This window comes from Lepisosteus oculatus, chromosome 26 (assembly GCF_040954835.1).
Source record: "Lepisosteus oculatus isolate fLepOcu1 chromosome 26, fLepOcu1.hap2, whole genome shotgun sequence".
NCBI lineage: Eukaryota > Metazoa > Chordata > Actinopteri > Semionotiformes > Lepisosteidae > Lepisosteus > Lepisosteus oculatus.
In genome coordinates, this window is record NC_090721.1 from 9,661,538 (window position 1) to 9,681,495 (window position 19,958).

At 47.0% G+C, this 19,958-nt stretch overlaps 1 protein-coding gene across 1 annotated transcript; it reads right to left on the reverse strand.

Moving 5' to 3' along the window:
• Window positions 1-180: 180 nt before the first annotated feature.
• spag5 (sperm associated antigen 5) lies at window positions 181-18,426 on the reverse strand. The gene is made up of 26 exons (XM_069184352.1): window positions 18,282-18,426; window positions 17,806-17,882; window positions 16,677-16,781; window positions 14,215-16,271; window positions 13,673-13,880; window positions 12,610-12,729; window positions 12,274-12,366; window positions 11,057-11,191; window positions 10,520-10,639; window positions 10,243-10,335; window positions 9,158-9,292; window positions 8,293-8,386; window positions 7,652-7,799; window positions 6,778-6,828; window positions 6,222-6,396; window positions 5,605-5,738; window positions 5,007-5,175; window positions 4,636-4,780; window positions 4,347-4,424; window positions 4,117-4,243; window positions 3,439-3,571; window positions 3,033-3,113; window positions 1,587-1,739; window positions 951-1,025; window positions 748-828; window positions 181-334 (listed from the first exon to the last, which is right to left on the reverse strand). Exons 2-26 carry the CDS (start codon window positions 17,860-17,862, stop codon window positions 263-265), a joined length of 4,839 nt encoding a protein of 1,612 aa, XP_069040453.1. The 5' UTR covers window positions 17,863-17,882; window positions 18,282-18,426; the 3' UTR covers window positions 181-262.
• Between the last annotated feature and the right edge of the window lie 1,532 nt (window positions 18,427-19,958).

Genomic DNA, 19,958 nt, shown 5'->3' on the forward strand with positions numbered 1-19,958 from the left:
AAGGTGATTTAGTTCAACTAAATTAAAATATGAAAGAAATGACCCTGAACAGATTAAGAAAAACTGGTAAAATGAGTCAATGAGGAAAGGAGAATTCTGACAATCTGAGTTCTGCTGCAAAGATTATTTCATATAGACAGCAAATGCTGGTATCAGTAGGATTAATAAAAAAAAGTGCAGTTTTGCTTTGAAAAAGAAACTTTATTATCAAACGTGAGGAGCATTATATACATTAATTACAAACCACAGTCTCAATGTCACTCTAACCAAGATAGTCCCTCAAGGCCTGCAGCTCCTGAGACACAGCAACAAGATCAGGAACAGAGCCCAGGGTCTGAAAGAAGAAAAATACTCCATTATATTCAGTCTAAATTACAGACGTTTCAGTTCAGAGATGACAACGAAGTCATTAATATAATCCTTTATTTAACCAGATACATCAAATAAGAATTTCTCCTATGATGGGTAGGGAACATCAGACACTGAAAATCTTCAGTAATGAATAAAAACAGGCAAGACAGAATGGGACAGTCAGATGGCACCATTTTCTCACGATTTGGGGGGAAAAAAATCCCTTTTCACTTCTGCTAGACAGTTTTGAGCAGATGAACTAAAAGGGAGTCCACACCTGAAACAGTACTTATTTTTGTAGATGTGAGCTGGTCCCCTGTTAGGATTTACAATCGAAATGACAAGTCAATTACAGGGCTCCAATTCCTGCAGCACAGCAGGCCGGCTCCCACCCACCTTCCTCACAGTCTCAATCATCTCATCCAGCGTCTTTAGCTCCTGCAAGGACTTCCGCTGGTTCTCTTCGTATACCGTTTGCTGGAATGAGTGAATAATTCATTTCAGGAGGCGTCTCACCCAGAATGCCGCAGCCCTGCCGGGAGACGACCTGCCTGACGTGAACATGAAGATTAAATTGAAAAGCCCGTTTGAACACTCACGTGTCTCTTGGCTCTCTCAAGAAGTTTTCTCTTGCTCTCCTCAACCTCTATGACCCTACACTTCAGGGATTCCACCTAGAAGCAGGAGTATTAAGAAAAAAAAAACAACAACCTTGTGTTACAACCATGCTGGTAAAGGGAGAAAAGTAATCAAATAGTGGAAGATTCTAAAGAAACAAATACATTTAGATGTGTTAAAGCAACAACCCCTCTGAAGGCAAAGATTCAGCATGATTTCTATGCTGCAACTAAAATGGGCTGGACAAACATCAACGTTCGGACAGGCGAATGCAGAATTTTCTAATTGCTCACTATGATGAAAAAGTAGAGCTCAGAAAGACCTGAAGCTGAACCCATCACGGGCGCTCTATAGCAGCGGTGCTCAATTCTGGTCTCAGAAAAGCCCTGGAACCTGCTGGTTTCTGCCCCAGCTGGGCCCTTGATCAGCAGTGCCAATTTCGATTGAGATGGTGGGCAAGAACATGAACAAGCGAGGCTGAGCTGTAGCCGTCAGAGCTGCAAGCCCCAGGCCCCATCCCGCGGAGGGAGGGCCAAACGCCATCTTGAAACCGGGCGTTTCCGAATGCGGCGGAGCCCACGTCTCTTTTGCAGCGCCCCTGCCGTTCTGAGCCTTGCCTCCTTGCGCAGCAAGATCTTCTCCTGCAGGGAGGAGGAGGGCCCCTGTCCTGAGCCCTGCTGAACATGGGATAGCTCCTCCTTCATCGCCTGGGCCTCCACCTGGAGCGTCTTCAGAGACCTCTCCAGCTGCATCTGCTCCTCGTGCAGGATCTGTGGCACACACAAAGGTACTGTGCACATGTCCAACAGCATCTATCCAAAGAGATTTAAGTCTCCCCCCCCCATTAGATATACCGCTGAATAAAAAAACCCACCCCCCATGGAAAAAAAACCCACCTATCCGACCTCTCATAACTACCAGAATTTAAATTTAACAAAATCCCTGGTACCATAAATTGCAGTGAACGGGAATATAAACGAGAATGAGGGAAAAAAAAAAAGATTATTCCCAAAAGTCATCTCTCCATTAAGAGAATGCATTAATTAGTTAAAATATGCCACAGGCAAGTTCTTAAAATCTGTCAGCAAACGCTTGGACCTCTCTGTAATACACAGAGGAAAGACTATCTGTCCTAGGTCTCAGAGCAATTTTAAGATTACCAGAGAATGTCACACGCTATTGAGGTCAAGAGCAGGATTTTCACGTTGGGAAATGAAGGAACAGTGCAGGCAAGCTGCTCTTGGAAAAATCAACTCGTGTACTTTCAAGGGCAGGAAAAAAAGGTCATAGGGTGGGAACAATCATTAGAATTCACCACATGCCAGGGAGGGAAGATCAATAAGAAAGCAACAGACCATAGAAAGTACGCCACAAAGCTTTCAATAATTCATCAACACAATTGCTACGATTCCCATTAGTCTTAAAATGTATGCAGGAATTCATTGAATTAAAAAAAAATATATTTTTTAAAAGCTTGAGCAGCTCAGCGTGCATGTTTTCTTCGGATCCGCTCAGCCTCCTATCTTCTGTTGCACATAATTCTATAATAATAATAATAGCCAACCATTACCGAGACCTGCAGGAACAGGTGCCAAGAGCAAATGCACAGGCCTGGATGGAGTGGTGTGGTACTGTGCCCACCCAGCTCTCAAGTGTTCGAGCTCTGGCCCATCTGCACTGCCTGCTGAGTCACTGCAGTGGCGTAAATTAATGTGACAAGATGCTCTCTCTCTCTCTCTCTCCCCCCCCTCTTGGGCCTTTCAAAACAGCCAAGTCTCTAAATGCCTTCCGATCCATTAGTAATAGAGCTATCTGTGCCTTTTATCTAAACAGAAAGCTACTGATCACGGTCATCGCCACCGATAAAGGACAAATGTCAGGTGACCAAAAAAAAAACCCCATGTTATGAGAGCTAGAGACAAGCATCAGGCAGAGAGAAACATACTTAACAGGAAATTTAACCCACAAGACTGCTACCCACAGCCTTTTTTGGAAATAATTTCAGTGAACAAGTCTTCAAGAACGGGGGGATTAATTAGGGGGAATCGGGCAGACGTCCTTACGGCATTCTCAGATTTTTGCTGTTGATAGAGTTGTCTGTACTCCATCAGGTCCTCAGACAGTTTCTTCGTCTCTTTTTCCTTCTGTGTGGGAGGGACAGAAATAACGGGCTACCATGAAATACGACCCACAGAACAAAGTTCAATGTTAAGACGTGACATTTTAAAAAATAAAACTGAGAATGGGAGGCACTTCTTTACATAAAGGTATTGTTCCAAATTCCCACAACTGTGTTGTGAAGCCAATATCCTGGCTTCTTGTAAAGGGCTGGGTAAGATTCTGGGATTAATTAGCTCAAATGGCCTCCTGTTGCTTGCAATTACTGCTTTGACTACTTTGTTTGACCTTTGTTGAACTGCCGGTTCAAGTCTCACGCCAACAGGAAAACATAGTATTTTTACAGCTCACCTCAGCCTTGTACTGGAAAATCAAATTGGCCTTCTGCACCTCAATCTGGAGGAGTTCAATCTGGTCTTTCAGGTCACAGACCTCAGAGGTGTATTTCTGCTCAAGATCCTCTCTCTCATCCTGGAGCTTGGTGCTGAAACAACATCAAGCAGTTCATGCACTGACCTGGACCAATTCGCTGGCGACAATGGCGCTAGGAAGAGGTGCGCGTTTCGCAGATGCCATCCTCATCCAAGGTTCAGAAATTTGGGTCTAAAATCTATTGAGACCCACCATCCCATTTACAGACTTCACTCTCCAGTGAATTAGGCAATTAGTGAATTAAAGTAACGACGGAGGGGAAAAAAAAAGTCTTCAATTTTCATATCTATTAAGATTACTCCCTCCTGAGATTCCCAATACACTAAATAGGTCACACAGAGCTCGGTGGTCTGATCTTCAAGTGATTTTTTAAACTGTCAAGCAAAAATTACAAACATTAAAAAAAGATTCCAATCTCCATACTTTTTACTGAAATATAATAAAATACAGTTGGATAGAAATGATTTTTGGTGGTTCTGCTCGTGACTGACTTTGTCCTCTGCCCAAGGATAATGTTGCGCTTTCCCTGCAGTGATTGATCAGGCGCTCTTGCCCTACAGTGATTGATCAAGTCCATCATCCCCACCAGCTGCTCACATCGTCTGCTGCATCTCCTCCTGCTCGGCGGCCTTCAGGGCCTGGAGCTGGGAGACGACGGAAAACAGCTCCGAGACTGTCTCCCCCACTCCCGACAGCACCTGCAGCAGCCCGCGCTCCTCCACTTCTGCAGGGGGGGGGACGGAGAACAATGAGGCTCGTTAGACAGGTGCAAATTAACACAACGGGGGTGTTCATTCAGAACCACTCATTCCGGACAGATCTCGAACCTTCGGCCTTCTTTGGAATAATGGGGACAAAGGCTCCGCTCCCAACTTCTAAGGCACCCCAGCGCATCGCTTCCAGACCTGTAGAGGCGACATGGTGACCACAATTGGATTCGGACCGCTAGGCCAAGTGCTCGTCTTCCAGCAGTCCTTATATCGCGCACTGCGGTTCTCTGATTCGCCTTGATTTTTGTCGTGTTGTTTTACAAGAGAAAGCTCAACACTGAATATTGAAGAGTTTTTTTTTTCCTTCACAGGCCCTTCTCTGCGGGACTCCCTGGCAGTCTCGTACCTGGGTCTGCCACGCCATCGCCTCGCCCGTCACCAGGAGAGTCGTCGTCGTCTTCATCGTGGACGGCCTCCAGCACAGAGCCCACGAAGGAGCCCGCAGTGTTGCCCGACTTGTGTGTGGGCAGCATGCCAGGGGTGTCCGGTTTCTAAACACAAACACGTTCAAGACGACTTTCAACGGGAACATGGCGGCCCTGAAGCAGACAACCGATTAACGCCACAAGTTTAACATCGGAGGTTAGCGCATGGATCCACGTCGGCACGCTAGCTGCAAAGGAATAAGTAGATACTGCCACAGTGAACATCACTACCACCAGGCATGCCACCTCCGCGCCGGTTTATCGATGGATTAAATGCTCTCGGATGCTTTACCTGTTTCCTGAGAGCGGCCTTCAGCTGGTCGGCCAGGCCCTGCAGCCTGTCGTGCAGCAGTCTGGCCTCGGAGCAGGACTGGCTCAGCTGCTCCCCCATGCTCAGCAGCATGCTGCGGGCCCGCGCCCTGGTGCTGTCCACTTCCTCCTGCAGGCTCTCCTGTTCCGCCCTGGGGGAGGGGCCAGTTCAGAGATGGAGGTTATTAGGAGGCCATGACTGGTAAAGGCCGGGGGGAAACTTGGCCAGGACGCTGGGGTAACACCCCTACTCTTTTCGAGAGACGCCCTGGGATTCTTAATGACCACAGAGATTCAGGACCTCGGTTTTAGTTACAATCTTGGGATGAAATTGTTATGAATGTACATCTTGCTTCAATTCTCTATTGCTTTAACCCTGTAGCAATAACCTTTGTTTCAAGCATATATATATAAATAACTGTCAAAATAAAAACAATGCTTAGATCATATAAAATGTCCTGTACACGTTAAACAGAACATCCAGGTTATAATATACAACAACCATTCATATTACTAGACAAAATAGGAAGGTCTGAAAGCATCCAGACGTTTCTGAAACTGAGCAAACTTCCCTTCCCTACCTCATTTCAGCCACTCTCCGCCTCAGGTCTTCACACTCGAGGTTGCGCTGCCTCAGAGCCTGCAGGTTAGACTTGACCATCGTCTCGCTCTCCGCCACCTGCTCCCTGGACAGCGTGTTCTCTTCCTGAAGGAACTGGGCGGAACAACGAGGGGAAATGTAGTGACCCCATAGGAACCCCAGTGAAGAGGCTGCTCTCACTACCTTCACTGTCGGCAGCCTTAAAGCTGCTCACACTGCCAGCAGAATGTCAAAATGTCACACCAACATCAAATCTGCTCGTTTGATGGGGCGGAGAGGTGGCACTGTGGCAAAGGATCTGGGCCTGTGGCTGGAAGGTTGCCAGTTCAAATCCTGCGGCCGGCAGAGGAATCCTACTCTCTTGGGCCCCTGAGCAAGGCCCTTCACCCCAGCTGCTCCAGGGGTGCCGTATAAATGGCTGACCCTGCGCTCTGACCCCCAGCTTCTCTCCCTGTCCGTGTGTCTCATGGAGAGAAAGCTGGGTATGCGAGAAGACAAATCCCTAATGCAAGAAATTGTATGTGCCTAATAAAGTGATCTTATAAATCTCTTGTGTAACATTAAAAGGTAGCCACCCAAGCCACTTCAGTGTCCTACCTCATTCATCTCCTTCAGGGCAGACAGCTGTGCCTGCAGCTTCTCCTGGTGCTCGAGCTCGGAGCTCTGCCTGTCCAGCTGTTTCTGCAGGCTGGACAGCTGGGCGTCTCGCCCTTCCACAGCCGATGTTAGCTCGTCGACCTGCCGCTGGGTCTCTGCAAACATGGACTCCAGTCTTGGCCAGGGAAACAAATGGAATTTTACTATACTCCGATTTGTGCTTTCAGCCTCATCAAATCGACGATTTGTTAAAACGTTCAAATCAAGGAAAAGACTAATGCAGTCATTTACCAAACAAATGGACACAGAATACAGACAGCTACAGTCTTAGCTGCTCATGAAAACTATGTGCCAGCATTTTATCTCATTCAAATCTGAACTGTGCAGAGCCGATAAAATGTTTAAAGTAAGGTAGAACGACATTTCCAAAAATATAAACACCAATGGATGGAATCCAACCAAAAAAACCACACTAGATCTGTACCAATCCTAACATACACCTCAGAACATAAGAAGCTGGTGCTGTGGAAGAACTCCAGTAACTTCTTTTGCTCACCTATGAATATACTCGGACGACTGCTGGTTTTGTTCCACTGACAGCTGAAACCTGAAAACAAAGCAAGCGTGAGCAGTCTGGGAGGTGAAGCTGTGCGATGATGTCGGCCACCGAGTTAATCACAATATCGCTTTTCCAAGGCCACACCTCTCTGTTAACACGCAAACTTAACAACCACTTAAGGCGTATCTGAGCCACATTCACCTTCATCACTAGTGATTTAACGTGGTCCCAGCATGTGCCTTCTTTGTAGCTCCAGTGAGAATGACACCTTTACTTCCTCAAACAGCTGAAAAAGTCTTCAACTGTCCTTACCACACTTTACAGGTGTGCTATTGAGAGTGTGGGATCACAGTGTGCTTTGGCAGCAGCTTGTTGTTACAGGGGGTGATCACGTCAGCCCAGTCCATCACTGTAGTACAGCTCCCCTCTATTTCAGACATTGTTACTACTCGCGGTCTCAGGAAGGCTGTAAGTATCGTTAAGGATCATCCTGGCGTCTCACTTTTCTCCCTCCTCCCCTCTGGTGAGGGTTATAGGAGCATAAAGGCACGAACGTCCAGACTCGGAGAGAGTTTCTTCCCACAGGCTGTCAGATTACTGAACTCTACCCCTACCACTGGCTCACACTGATACAGTGATGTTTTTATTTATTTTCTTCTCTAAGATGCATCTTACTTAACTTGTTCTTGTTGCTGTGGCTGTTTCTGTATTTATGCATTTTGGTGTTACCTTAATGTCTTTGTATTGGAGCATACATGCAAATAAGCATTTCACTGCACTTGTGCACATGACAATTGACTGAACTGATGAAGCAGTTAAGACGCAGTGGATTTTGACTGCACTAGGATCTTTAAAAAAAAAGCTCCCTCACCGTTCGGTCTCTGCACTGAGGGCCTGGCTCAGCTGGGTCTGCCAGGCCTCGGCGGAGGACAGTCTGGTGGACAGCTCCTGATTCTCCCGCTGGAGCAGGGCCCGGTCCTGTTCGGCCTCCCGCAGCCTCTCGGTCAGAACCGTGAGCTCTGGAACACCGGCAGACGGGGGGGCATCAGTGAAGGAAGCAAACAGCAGAGCAAAACAACCCCCAGCTGGCAGACAGCAGCTCAATATCTCCACATCAATAGCAATATAAGAATTGCATTACACTTGTGCATATGACAAATAAACGGAATTTATTCCACATCTTACTGGCAAGTCGCTAGTTTTCTTTTTTTTTAAACTGTTTAGTCTTTGACAGGTATCAATACATTTCTAGGCCATACAGTAGATCATGCAGGAGATAGAGCATTTGCTAGTATCCCCTCCTCCAACTACTCTTCCGTATTCCCAAAATAAAAATAGACAAAAACAACAAAGAAACGTGTCACGTTAACTATGTACATGTTAACTGTTCCAGGAGATCCACTTAATGTATAAAAGACTGAGGTTTCAGTTTAAAAACATGAGAAGATTAACAGGTGGTTGATTTGAATGCGATACTACAATGAGAACTCTGAAGGCTGGAACAGATCTTACCTGAATTCATAATGGTTGCTTTAAGTCTCAGGTCTCCAATCTCCTGCGTTGCATCTTGTAGGCTCAAGGCTGACTGGGCCAGCTCTCCTTGTATCTGTACAACAAAGACAGCAAACCAATTAGCCAGCAGCCATATCACCCTGCAACTCACAACTGGCAGCCCACTGGAGCCCACTGGAGCTCAGCAGGTGTGAGCCTGGTCAGCACCTGGATGGGAGACCTCCTGGGGAAAAACTAAGGAGGTTGCTGCTGGAAGAGGTGTTAGTGGGGCCAGCAGGGGGCGCTCACCCTGCGGTCCATGTGGGTCCTAATGCCCCAGTATAGTGATGGGGAAACTATACTGTAAAAAGGCGCCGTCCTTCGGATGAGACGTAACACCGAGGTCCTGACTCTCTGTGGTCATTAAAAATCCCAGGGTGTCTCTCGAAAAGAGTAGGGGTGTTACCCCGGCGTCCTGGCCAAATTTCCCATTGGCCCTTAACAATCATGGCCTCCTAATAATCCCCATCTCTGAACTGGCTTCATTACTCTGCTCTCCTCCCCACTGAGAGCTGATGTGTGGTGAGCGTTCTGGCGCATCATCCAGGTGGGGCTGCACATTGGTGGCGGTGGAGGGGATCCCCATTACCTGTAAAGCGCTTTGAGTGGAGTGTCCAGAAAAGCGCTATATAAGTGTAAGCAATTATTATTAATTATTATTATTAATTACCACGTGGCCTACAATTTTAGTTTCTTTTCAGTCAGCGACAAAAGGAAGGGTATTTACACCGACTACCGTTAATGAAACAAAAATGGGACTAAAATAAACCTGAACACACAGGAACATTTACTCTGTGGACAGTGGATCACGCCTTCATGACCCCACCTGATTTCTCTCTTCGTTCGCTCTCTCCATGTCCAGCCTCATGTCTTCCCTCTCCCTCAGGGCAGAATCCGTTTTCGTGCGCAGTGCCGAGAGCACAGGGAACATGCGCTTGAGCAGGTCTCGAGCATGCGTCCACTACAAACACAGAACAGCCGTCAAGAGCTACTTTTCTGCTCTCTACTTTCGATCATATCGCACTACCTCTCTTGACAATATTACAATTGTAATGCAAAATCTTGCAATATAGCAGCAACAATTAAAAATTCCTTTCTATACAATACTCATGTTACTGGATGCTGTTGCTGAAAATGACTTATATTTGTGCCTGCTTATATAGCAATCTAAGTGAAGGACCTTTCAATCCATAACCGTCAACGTACATCAGGTTAAGACCATACTGTGCTTTAAATCAAATTGGTCTTTATCCAAAAAAAATGAACCAATAGATAAAAATTACTATTCGCTTTATAGAACCATGTCGAAGCTCGGAGATCAGCTTGGATAAAATATCGATCTTTCAGCTTTTATTTCAGAATGCTGATATGGATCAAAGCAAATACCTCTGCCCCCTTTGTAATACTGTCCTTATAATGCCAGTTAGGCCTTTAGAATTTGGAGAAACAATTAAAAAGGCAAACAAAATGCTCCAATATATAGCTAAAAGTGAAGAATTTCAGTCAAGTCTTAGATGTATAATCCATGGTTAAATCCTTTTTCACAATACTGTGTCAAATTTTCGGTCACCATGTTATCGAAATACTGCCATGCTGAAATCAGTCCAGAGAAGAGCAGCCAGAGGTATTCTGGGACTGAAGGAAATTTCCTACACTGACCGGTTGGGGAAAAAAAAAACCTTTTCATTCACAAACGGAGAAGACTATGAGAGAACCTGATACCAGCACGCAAAATCCTTAAAAGGAAAGTTTACATCATCAGAAAGCACCACAAAAGAAACCAGAGAAAAGCGGGCAGGATTTGGAAGTGGATTCTGACAATGTCAAGCCTCTCTTCAGACTACAGGCAAGCTCCTGTCAACCCACATTTTCTTATGAACACTGAGCTGTATCACCCACCCTGCCACTCACCTGCTCTCTCATCTGCAGGCCATCGGACTTCATTGCTTCACAGAGCTCTTCAAAGGACTGGAGTGATTCTGCAACTCCATCATTGAGGGCATCCTCAGATAAAACCAAAACAGAGGCTGGTGTTAACAAATTAATAACACCAGTGTGTTAATGTAAGCAGAGGTAGAACAGAACAGGACCACAAGCAGGTAAAAGATTCAAACCCAACTCCACCCCAAAACTACCAACAGGGGGGCGCTGGGTGCACGCTGGCTGTGGCAGAGGACGCTGGGGGTACCTGCTCCGGGCGTGCCAGTCTGAGGGCGGCGACGAGCTCCTGGTGCGAGCCCACGCTCTGCTCCAGCTCTCTGATCCGGGCGGCGGAGTGGCACCTCAGGGCCTCAGCGACAGCATGGGCCTGGGCAGACAAGCAGAGAGGGGGTCAGGGTCAGACAGCGCGCGCTTATAATCACTGTGGGGCTCCCCCTCGTTAAAAGACAAAAAGGCCACAAGTAAGCTGGCCGAGAATTCCAAAGGTGCATGCATTTATAAAACTGATAACTGAAGAAATTATGTTGTGCATTCCTGTAATTTTATGCTATGTACTGATGGAAGATTCTTACACTTTTGCAATTTACTTTATGTAGGGCAAGGTGTGCTGTTTCAGAAAGAATTCCTAGATCTGTATTTGTAAGCTTATTTTGCATCATTTAAGCGTTTCTTTAACATCAGCATTTCTGGGTCTTGTGTCCTTTTCCCTGGACCCCTGGGCTACTGCTGTCGGGCAGGGAGCCCCGAGTCTGGATGCAGCGATGGGAGAAAAACAGAAGCTTACCGCCTCCTTAGCCCTGAGGGCTTCCTCCACCTGCTGCCTCGCGCCATCCCGCTGGCGCTGGCTCTCCACGACCTTTTCCCTCATCTTCCTCAGCATCTCCATGCTCCTTCCATGCAGCCCCTTCATCCGAGACATCTGCACAAACACAAACCTCTGGACTGAAACGCCGGAACAAGGAAACATCAGCTCGGTCTGCTGATCACTTATAAACCCAAATTCCAAATTGACCTCTTTGGTGGGAGAATCTTTGAGTAATTCACAGGCATAAGTAGATTTTTTTAAAAAATCTGGAATCAGTGTCATTCCACTGCTTCAAATTGCATTGGTCTACCAGTAGGTGGCACTCTTCCCTCTAAAATAGAATTTCTGGATTTTTAGGGACACTAATGCTGTCCTTTGCATGAGATGTGTTAAACAGAGGTTCTGACTGCTCAATCATTAAAGATCCCAAGGCACTCTTCCAAAGAGCAGGGAGTGGCCATGTTATTTTCACTCCAAACGTGTACAATTGGACTTAACTCAACCCGTGAAGCCATCTCACACTTCCACACCTCATCTGCTGTACAGTGGGCTGCATGCACAGAATGGTGGTGCAACTCAGTTGTAGATGAAATGGTTCCACTCCTATAAGTTCTAGCTCTTTTCACCCTTAGCACTTATAACTCCATCCACCTAACGGCTTCTTCCATATCAGGGGGGCAGGGCAAAGGACACAAGGAAGCACACGGACACAGGCGACACAGCCAACCTGCCAAGAAGCCAATTAACCTATCAGCATCTCTTTGGGCTGCGAGAGGAAGCTAGAGCACCTGGAGGAAACCAACTAGAAACCTGGAGAGATCATACAAACTCCAGACAGATCTGGATTGACCCCAGGACCCTAGTGCTGTGAGGCAGCAGTGCTGACCCTGCTGCCCCTGTGCTTATAAATGCACACGACTAAGATATGGAATCGCTAAGTGTTTTAGGACCTTAAGCAAATTCGAGAAGCACAGACACGGACAGATTCCCCAGGAAGACAGTACATGTTCTGCCAGGAGCTGTGCTTGCAAGTTTGCAGGCGCTGAACAATTAAAATGAGGTTTTCAAAAGCTTGAGGTCTTTCACAACACATACACCCGCCCACCCCAGTTGTGCTCAGCCTGTTGTAGGCAAACGCACATTCCTTAAATCGCCCCCCTTACCCTATCCATCTTGGCTGAGGACAGCGAGCGTACCTGCGTGGCAGAGGCGTCTTGATTTGCTTTGCTGAGGTCAAATGTTTCTTGAGCCATAGTGAGGGCAGCTGCAGTATCCGTGCTCATGGAAAACTGTCAACACAAAATCATTACAAACGACTCTGACATTCCTGCCATCACGCATCAAGGTAAAGACGGCACTGCTTTTTAACCAGCATTTTTTAGCACTGGGGGGGGGGGGGGATTTCATGACAAATTAACAGGCACCAAAATTAGACAACACGTTTTTCTATATGGGTCTGAAAAATGTTTTAATAAAAGAAGTTTTTCCTTGATGAAAAAAAACATTTTCCTCCAAGCGCAGGAGCTGCTCACCACTTCATCCCGGACGTCCTTCAGCCTCTGGAGGAGAGCCTGGAGTTCTTCCTGAGGCAGCTCCAGGGACCGGACGCGCTGCACGGCCCCCACGTACAGCTCTTGGTACTGCTGCTCCACCTGCGGGCCAACACCACACAGCAGCACGCATTTACAGGTGCCCCCTGCAAGGTGGTGCACCTGCGCCCGCCGATTCTATGCCAAGACCTGCAAACGCGCCACTCTGGCACTCAAGTCATAAGGCAGCATTCGCCACACAACGGCGTGGAAGTACTTCACGTTGCAGACAGCGTTTTTACTTCCACTCAAAAACTCCAATACAATGCGTTTTACCACTCTTTATTCGTAAACATGCAATCTACAGTGCACAGGCAGTTAAGTGTCATGCATTCCTTATTGTTAAATAAGCAATAATCAATAATCTGGCAAAAATACCCCTAAACAACAACAAGCTCCAGTCCGCGTCTCTACTACTGTAAAGTAATATACCGCAGAGACCTACAAAAACTAACAGGCTAATTTGTTTTATTGCACGAATAGAACATTTCTAAGAACAATTTTCTTTCGTTGGGCGCAGTGACCATATAAAATGTACTTAAATGCTAGAAACAGTCACACAATCACATAGTATGATTTCCAAAACCTCATCTCTGACCCTTTTGTCTTAAAAAAATTGATCGGCTTTCAGTTGATTGGCTACAAGGTGCCCTTTTCTAGAATGCATTCTCAAATGTATACTGGGGTGCAGCCATTCAGGTAATGAGCATTTTATCCCTTTATATAAACACAAATGAAAAACGAGACGTGGCACCTCATTAAAATAATAAGAAGGTAACCTGGCACAATTGGCCAGGTTGTACCATAACTGCCATTTACATTCTGGCATGAAGTGGATCAATCAAGACCTGCTCAACTGTACAGATGATAATCAACCTGGATTACAGCTATGATGCTGCACAGGAACGTTATCATGGAAAGAGGATGTAAGTGTTACATTCAAGATATTTCCGATGCGTCTGGGGGTCAAACCTCTTACTGGAATGTGAACAGAAGCCTCTCTCACCTTGTCGTGCTCCACTTGGCTGAGCTCAGTGAGGTCCGTCTGCACAAACGTCTCCCTCAGACTGGACGGTCCCGGGCGCACCTCCTGGCCACGGGCCCTCGCACTGGCCACCTGCTGCGACAAGGCCTCCATCACGATCAGGGCTGAGGTCAGTCGCATCTCCAGGTCCGCCCGGGGGAGGGCTTGAAGGCTCTCAGGGTCAGGAAGGCTGTGAAAAGGATGCACACGTCACCAGACGGCACGCGCTCACTTCTCCAAGTTTTCCGCCTTACAGGCCTGAATTCCTGTTGTATATTCCTGTGGGAAAGGACTACACAGATTACACTGCAGTCATGAAAATACTGCAAGACAATACCATCGAGCCCTTAACATGCAGCTCCAAACAACATCTTAAATATAAAAATATGACCATCAAAGCTTCTAAAGAAGGCAGTGGGAATTATCCTCCTGAAGCAGGACAGAGTCACGCTTTAACCAGCACTGAAGAAGATCTGGGAACGGGAGGCTTACAACTGGAACGAAACTAAGAAAGCGGAACTCACTTCCACAGCAGAGAATCCGTGTTGGTCCCCATTTCGGCCACCGAGATCTCCCTCTTCCTCTCAAACACCCACGACGTGTTGACGCTTCGTTCAGTCCGGTGCACAGGGGTGGTACAGGTGCCGACAGGGCACAGCTCCACAGAGGAGGAGGAGGAGGCCGGGGCACCTTGTGCGCCGGACGGCAAAGGAAACATCAGGATTTCGGCCATCTGCAGGAGCTGCTGTTGCAGGGCCTGGGCCTTGGTGCGGGACAAACTGCACCCTCCTCCAGGGAGAGATTCTGCTGCGTGCACCCCCATTTTGTCAGGCTTATCCACTATTGAGGCCTTAACAGGATGAGCGTCATTAACCTTTACCGAAGAGACAGGTTCGGGCTTCTCTTCTAAGCCCGATAATATGCTCACATCCCAGTCTTCTTTAACTCCCAGGCTCGCGGCTGTGGAGTTCAGCTGCGGCTGAGGGAAAGGGCTGTAAGGGCTTGCTCTCCACAACTTGTTGAGACTGCCAACACCGGGGCTTGCCAGCTTTCTCTTGCCACTGCCGAAGAAGTCGTGCTCCGAGTCAGCAGCTGGGCTAAGAGACCTGGGATCGGGGTCACACCCATCAGAGCCGCGCCCTGTTCCGATGGCAGGCGAGCCGGCGGCTTGATTGTCGGAAGAATTCACCAAACTCTTCAAGAGCAGGCTGACGCTTCTGCTTAATACGGGGGCCCTTTCCACCGGGGTCGCCAGAACGTTTTGGAACGACTCGGAGATCGACCCCTCCAGGGATGGACGGGGAAGAGAGGCTGATGGGTCTGCCTCAAAAGGCAGCTCTGCCTCAGCCTCAGTTGCAAGCTGCAGGCTCCTTGCCTCCGACGACAGCACGTTCCCTATTCCCGAATCTTCTTCCTGGGACTCGCTTTGTGGCACACTCAGGACTCTGCTCCCTTCAGCCAAAGAGGCAGAACTCTGCTTGGGAGCCACAGGGCTGCATCCAAGTGGCATTAACCTCTCTGCCTGTTCGGTTCCTGGTGCATTCACACGGAGATCTTCTGCAAAAGGGCTGTTTTTTGTATCAGCGCTGGAAAACTGGTCAGTTTGGTCCTGCATGGGTAATGCGTTTCGAATTGGGGAACTAAGTGCTACTGGGACGCCTGGAAGAGCAGTAGGTGAGGCATCATCGTCTTCTTCACTCTGCATGTTTTCCAAAGTATCTGGCTGGCGTTCTAGTAAACACAGAACAGCTGGATGAATCTCAGAGCCCCCAGCCTTGTGCATGACAGGAGCTGGTGCAACGCAGTAGTCGTGCGCTGCATCAACATAAGGGTTATCGCTTAAAAAGCTCACGTTCTTCATCGAAATATCAAGGGAATGACCATCGGCCGCCCTGCTGCTGCCGAAACGGCTCGCTGGAGCACTGATCGCTTCTCCACAGACAGTGGTGCCATGCAGGTGGGTCGTTTCATTTAAGGTCTGTAGTTCCTCTGGGTCACTTGCTTGAACGATGAACGTGCTTCCATTTGCTTGTCCCACAGTAGAATCTGGAGTTGTCCCGTCCGAAGCCTCAGGAAGGTCCCAAATCTCTACATCTGCTCCAAGGAACTCTAAGCTGACGGCATCCATAGTGCTGTTGATCTCACCGGGAGAGTCCGCTTTCGGAACTGGTGGGGAGTCACCGGAGAGATGTTCCGTCACATTGCCCTGTGACGCCTCGTCACGGTCACGGACTCTCCCTGTGGTCACACCGGGTACGGTGTCAACTGGGGACTCATCTACAACGTAGGTCTCCTCTGCAGTTCCGCGGCCTGGCAGCGGCTGGGTGCTTACTGCCTCCGACTGGGGCAGACCGACAGCGGGCAGGACGGGAAGGGAATCTGGGAAGCGGTATTCCAGGGAACATCGATCATCTTCCGTTACTCTGAGTGGCTCTGCGTTCTCCTTGAACTCTCCCATTTCTCCCAGAGGCTGCAGGTGGGATTCAATAGCACTGGCCTTCCTGGCAGCCTCGGTACTAAAATCGATTCTTGAAACGGGGCAACTAGGCATGGAGTTCAAATTCAAGTGCTTTTTATTCTCCTGTAAAAAAAAAAAAAGGTGAAATCCATCAACATCAACAGTTTGTTTTTCTATATTTAACTACCTTCTCCAGGAGACATTCACAGTAACACAAACATACCAGTTCCCTTGTATTAGAGAACTTTTATTAAATAAAAAAATAATTGATATAATGACTCAGTCATATTCCGGACTAAGCGTTCCAGGTGGAGAATCTAAGAAATTCCTTACTTTATTTCTCATTTCCCTACTAACACCCCAGCAGATCCATATCCCACAAATACCAGACTCCTTCATACAATTATGAAAAGGAAATCTTAATACAAAAGACAGAATAAAATATTCAATATCAATTCATTCCCCCCCCCCATTGATCCGATTGGTCCGATTGATAACCGAGTGCCCTGCCCAACTGTGACACCATACCTTTATCTTGAGTTTGCTGAACAGGGGTGTGAGTGTGGACGACGAGGCGCAGAGACCATTCTGGAAGCTCTTTAAAGGGGTCCTCTCCATTGACTTGCCTTGAGGCTGGAGCGTGTCAGGGAGTCAAAGGGTTAGCCAATTACAATTAGCCAGGAGAAAATGGTAAAAACAAGTACACAGAAACGGAACGTAATACAAATACCAGACAACATGCAATCCTTGATCTGACACATGACCAATGCATTAAAGGATTAAAATGCTCATGTGGTAAATTACACTGAAATATTTGCACCACTATTTTCTAATCACCTTATTCTACATGAAATGCCTGCATACCCAGGAACAAGGCTCATGAGACGTGCGATTAGTTCAGCTTTCCCAAACCTGGTGGGTTCTTTTCCCACCTTGCTAACCGAACCCATCAAATGTCATGACGCACACTGCAAAGTTACTTCTGCTTCAGCACAAGTAGTTACCCTCCCATGTAAACCCTTACGGAGTGTTCCTTTTTCAAGGAGCTTATCCCACATCGTAAACTTCCTGAACTCGTGCTTCTACGCCATTCCTCAAATAGAAGAAGACACGGATTTTAGCAGGTAAAGTTGCTGGCATGCCACGGACTGTGTTGGTGTGGGTCAAAACATGTCTTTCTTCCTTTAAAACCTTTTTTCTCTCTTATTCTTTCCTATAAAGCCACGAACGAAGACTGAAAAGGTCCCCAGGCCACCCAGCATGGTCCAACTACTTAAAAAACCCGAAGTTATACAATGTACATCATCTTCCATTTTGTTAAAAGGACAAAACCCTCCAGAAATGCATTCGTTCCAGCTCAGGTCTGACAACTCTGCGCAGTGGAGGCAAGATTTTATACAATGGGTTGGTTCCATTCAAGACAAACCTAAATACTGTAGTTAAGTGTTAATACTGTGAGAAAATAAAGGGTTCACACTGGACTAGGACACTGCTAACCCAAAACGAGACCACTCGACCTTCTACTGTTATCTTTTAGAGACAGAAAGATTAAGATGGGTTTCTAAACGACACAACACTAAAATTCCGGCACTCCAGTCGGTTCACAGTCTAATCGCCTTTTAACGAAGTGCAGCTACAAGCCCCATTTCCTTCTTACACCAAAGCCTTCCTCTCCGACTCCAATATTCATCGACGACCTTCTCCTCGTAGTCATTTGTGTGGCTGTTATTCTACCTAGAAAGAAGTGTGAAGATGTCGTTTGACTCCGGTCGACAAGTAACAGTCCGTTACAGCAAGCAAAACAAATACATATACATATATCATTTTAATTTCTGTACTTCGGGCAATGTTTTTTTATTTATACAGACTCTAATCATGGTACTTAGAAAGTCAAAAGTCAAAAGTTTAATAACATACATTATTCACGAAGTAGCTTAAAGCAGATTTTACGTTTTTTATAATGTCTACAACAATACTTACTAACATTACAAGATTATAACAACAATATTTACGGTGACTACCTCCCCGGAGCCACTAGAGGATTTCTCAGCCTAAATGTCAGCGAACGTATATTTACTTTATTATACTAAATGAATTCATAAATGACTTAAAGCCACGTAGTAAAGATCATACCGGGCCTGCTATTTTCGGATGAGCTCTGGAGTTCTTCTGTTAGCCGTATAAATAAAAATAATAAGAAATTAACACGCTGCCCTAAAAGAAAACTATTTCTCTCAACTGCTCAACTACAATTTCAAACATTACACGCTCGCGTCTCATTGGACGGTCGGCCAGTTGCGTCACGTCGAAGCGTGCTCTCCTTGCGCACGCGCACGCAAGGGGGGCGGGGTTAGCGTTTGGGGTCACGTGATATCGGAAATCGACTAGACACCCTGAGCCCTTGCAGACCCTAGCGGGAACGCGCATGTGAAGGGTTTAGTCTTGTTATACTGTCAGTGCGACGCTTGGGAAGCGACGTTAGTGATGATTTCGAACATGCTAAGGAGGTGTGATTTTTTTAAATTAAAAATACCAAGCTTTTTCTCCCCAAGCAAGCGCATTGCTTTCGTCAAGAAAAAAAACCATAAGTGTACTAGCAAGGCGCTTTCGGAAATCATGTACATTTTAAAATGTTAGAAGTCGCAAAGCTCAGAATATATTTTGTTTTCATACGATGCACCACTTCAGGAGCCGAAAGAAACGGCTATATTTACCATAGACACGAACTAGTTCAGGTGGGTAGCTGTGTCAGCATGCGTAGGCTAAGTAATAGGTTTATTCCCTCCTGAAAAGAAAAGAAAGATACTCTGTCCCAGGGCGTTTCTCAAAAAGAGTAGGGGTGTTACCCCTGCGTACTGGCGCACTATGGCTGCCGCTGCATCATGCAGGTGAGGCTGCACACTGGTGGTGGTGGAGGGGATCCCCATTACCTGTAAAGCACTTTGAGTGGAGTGTCCAGAAAAGTGCTGTGCAAGTGTAAGGAATTATTATTGTATAGAACTGTTGTCACACCAAGGGGCATTGTTGCACTGTTATATTTTACTTTTCACTATTAGTCTTGCTGCCTCTCAGTGCTGGGGTCCTGAGTTCAATTCCTGAGGTGCTGTCTGTGTGGAGTCTGCATGTTCTCCTCATGTTCGCGTGGGGCTCCTCCGGGTGGTCCGGTTCCCAGTTTCTTCCAACAGTCCAGAGCCATACTGGGAGGTTAAGTGGCTTCTGGGAAACTTGGCCCAGGTGTGATTGTGTGCGTCTGTGCCGTGTGTACCTTGCGATGGACTGGTGTCCCATCCAGGGTGTACCCCGCCTTGTGTGTGTTGCTTGCTGGGATAGGCTCTGTCTCCCCCGCGACCCTGAATTCGATAGAATGGTTCGATAATGGATGGATGATAACTTTGAAAGTGTCACACTGGCTACGGGCATCAGCTAAGGTTAGTACGAGTTGCTAACTGCATGGAGCACATGGACCAGGCTGAGGCTGGTACCCTAACTGGAGGCTCAGCAGACCCGTTTGGTACCGATTAGCATGTCATCTGTGTGACATGGCAGGGAAGCAGTGACTTCCTGCACTGTCCCTTAGTCTTCACGTCTAAAATCCCAAACGGTCTTGTTCAAAATATCGGTGTGGTGTGTCAAACAGTTGTAATTCCTGACATCTGCTGATTTCATTACCCTTAAAGAGATACAATATGTTATCTGGCTGTTATGGCTCCATGCCACTGTGAAGATAATAAAGCATAAATAATACAGGTGCTGGTGCCTAGGGCAGTGTCAGACTGTCACTCCAGTCTCAGCAGACAGCAAACTCCTGCG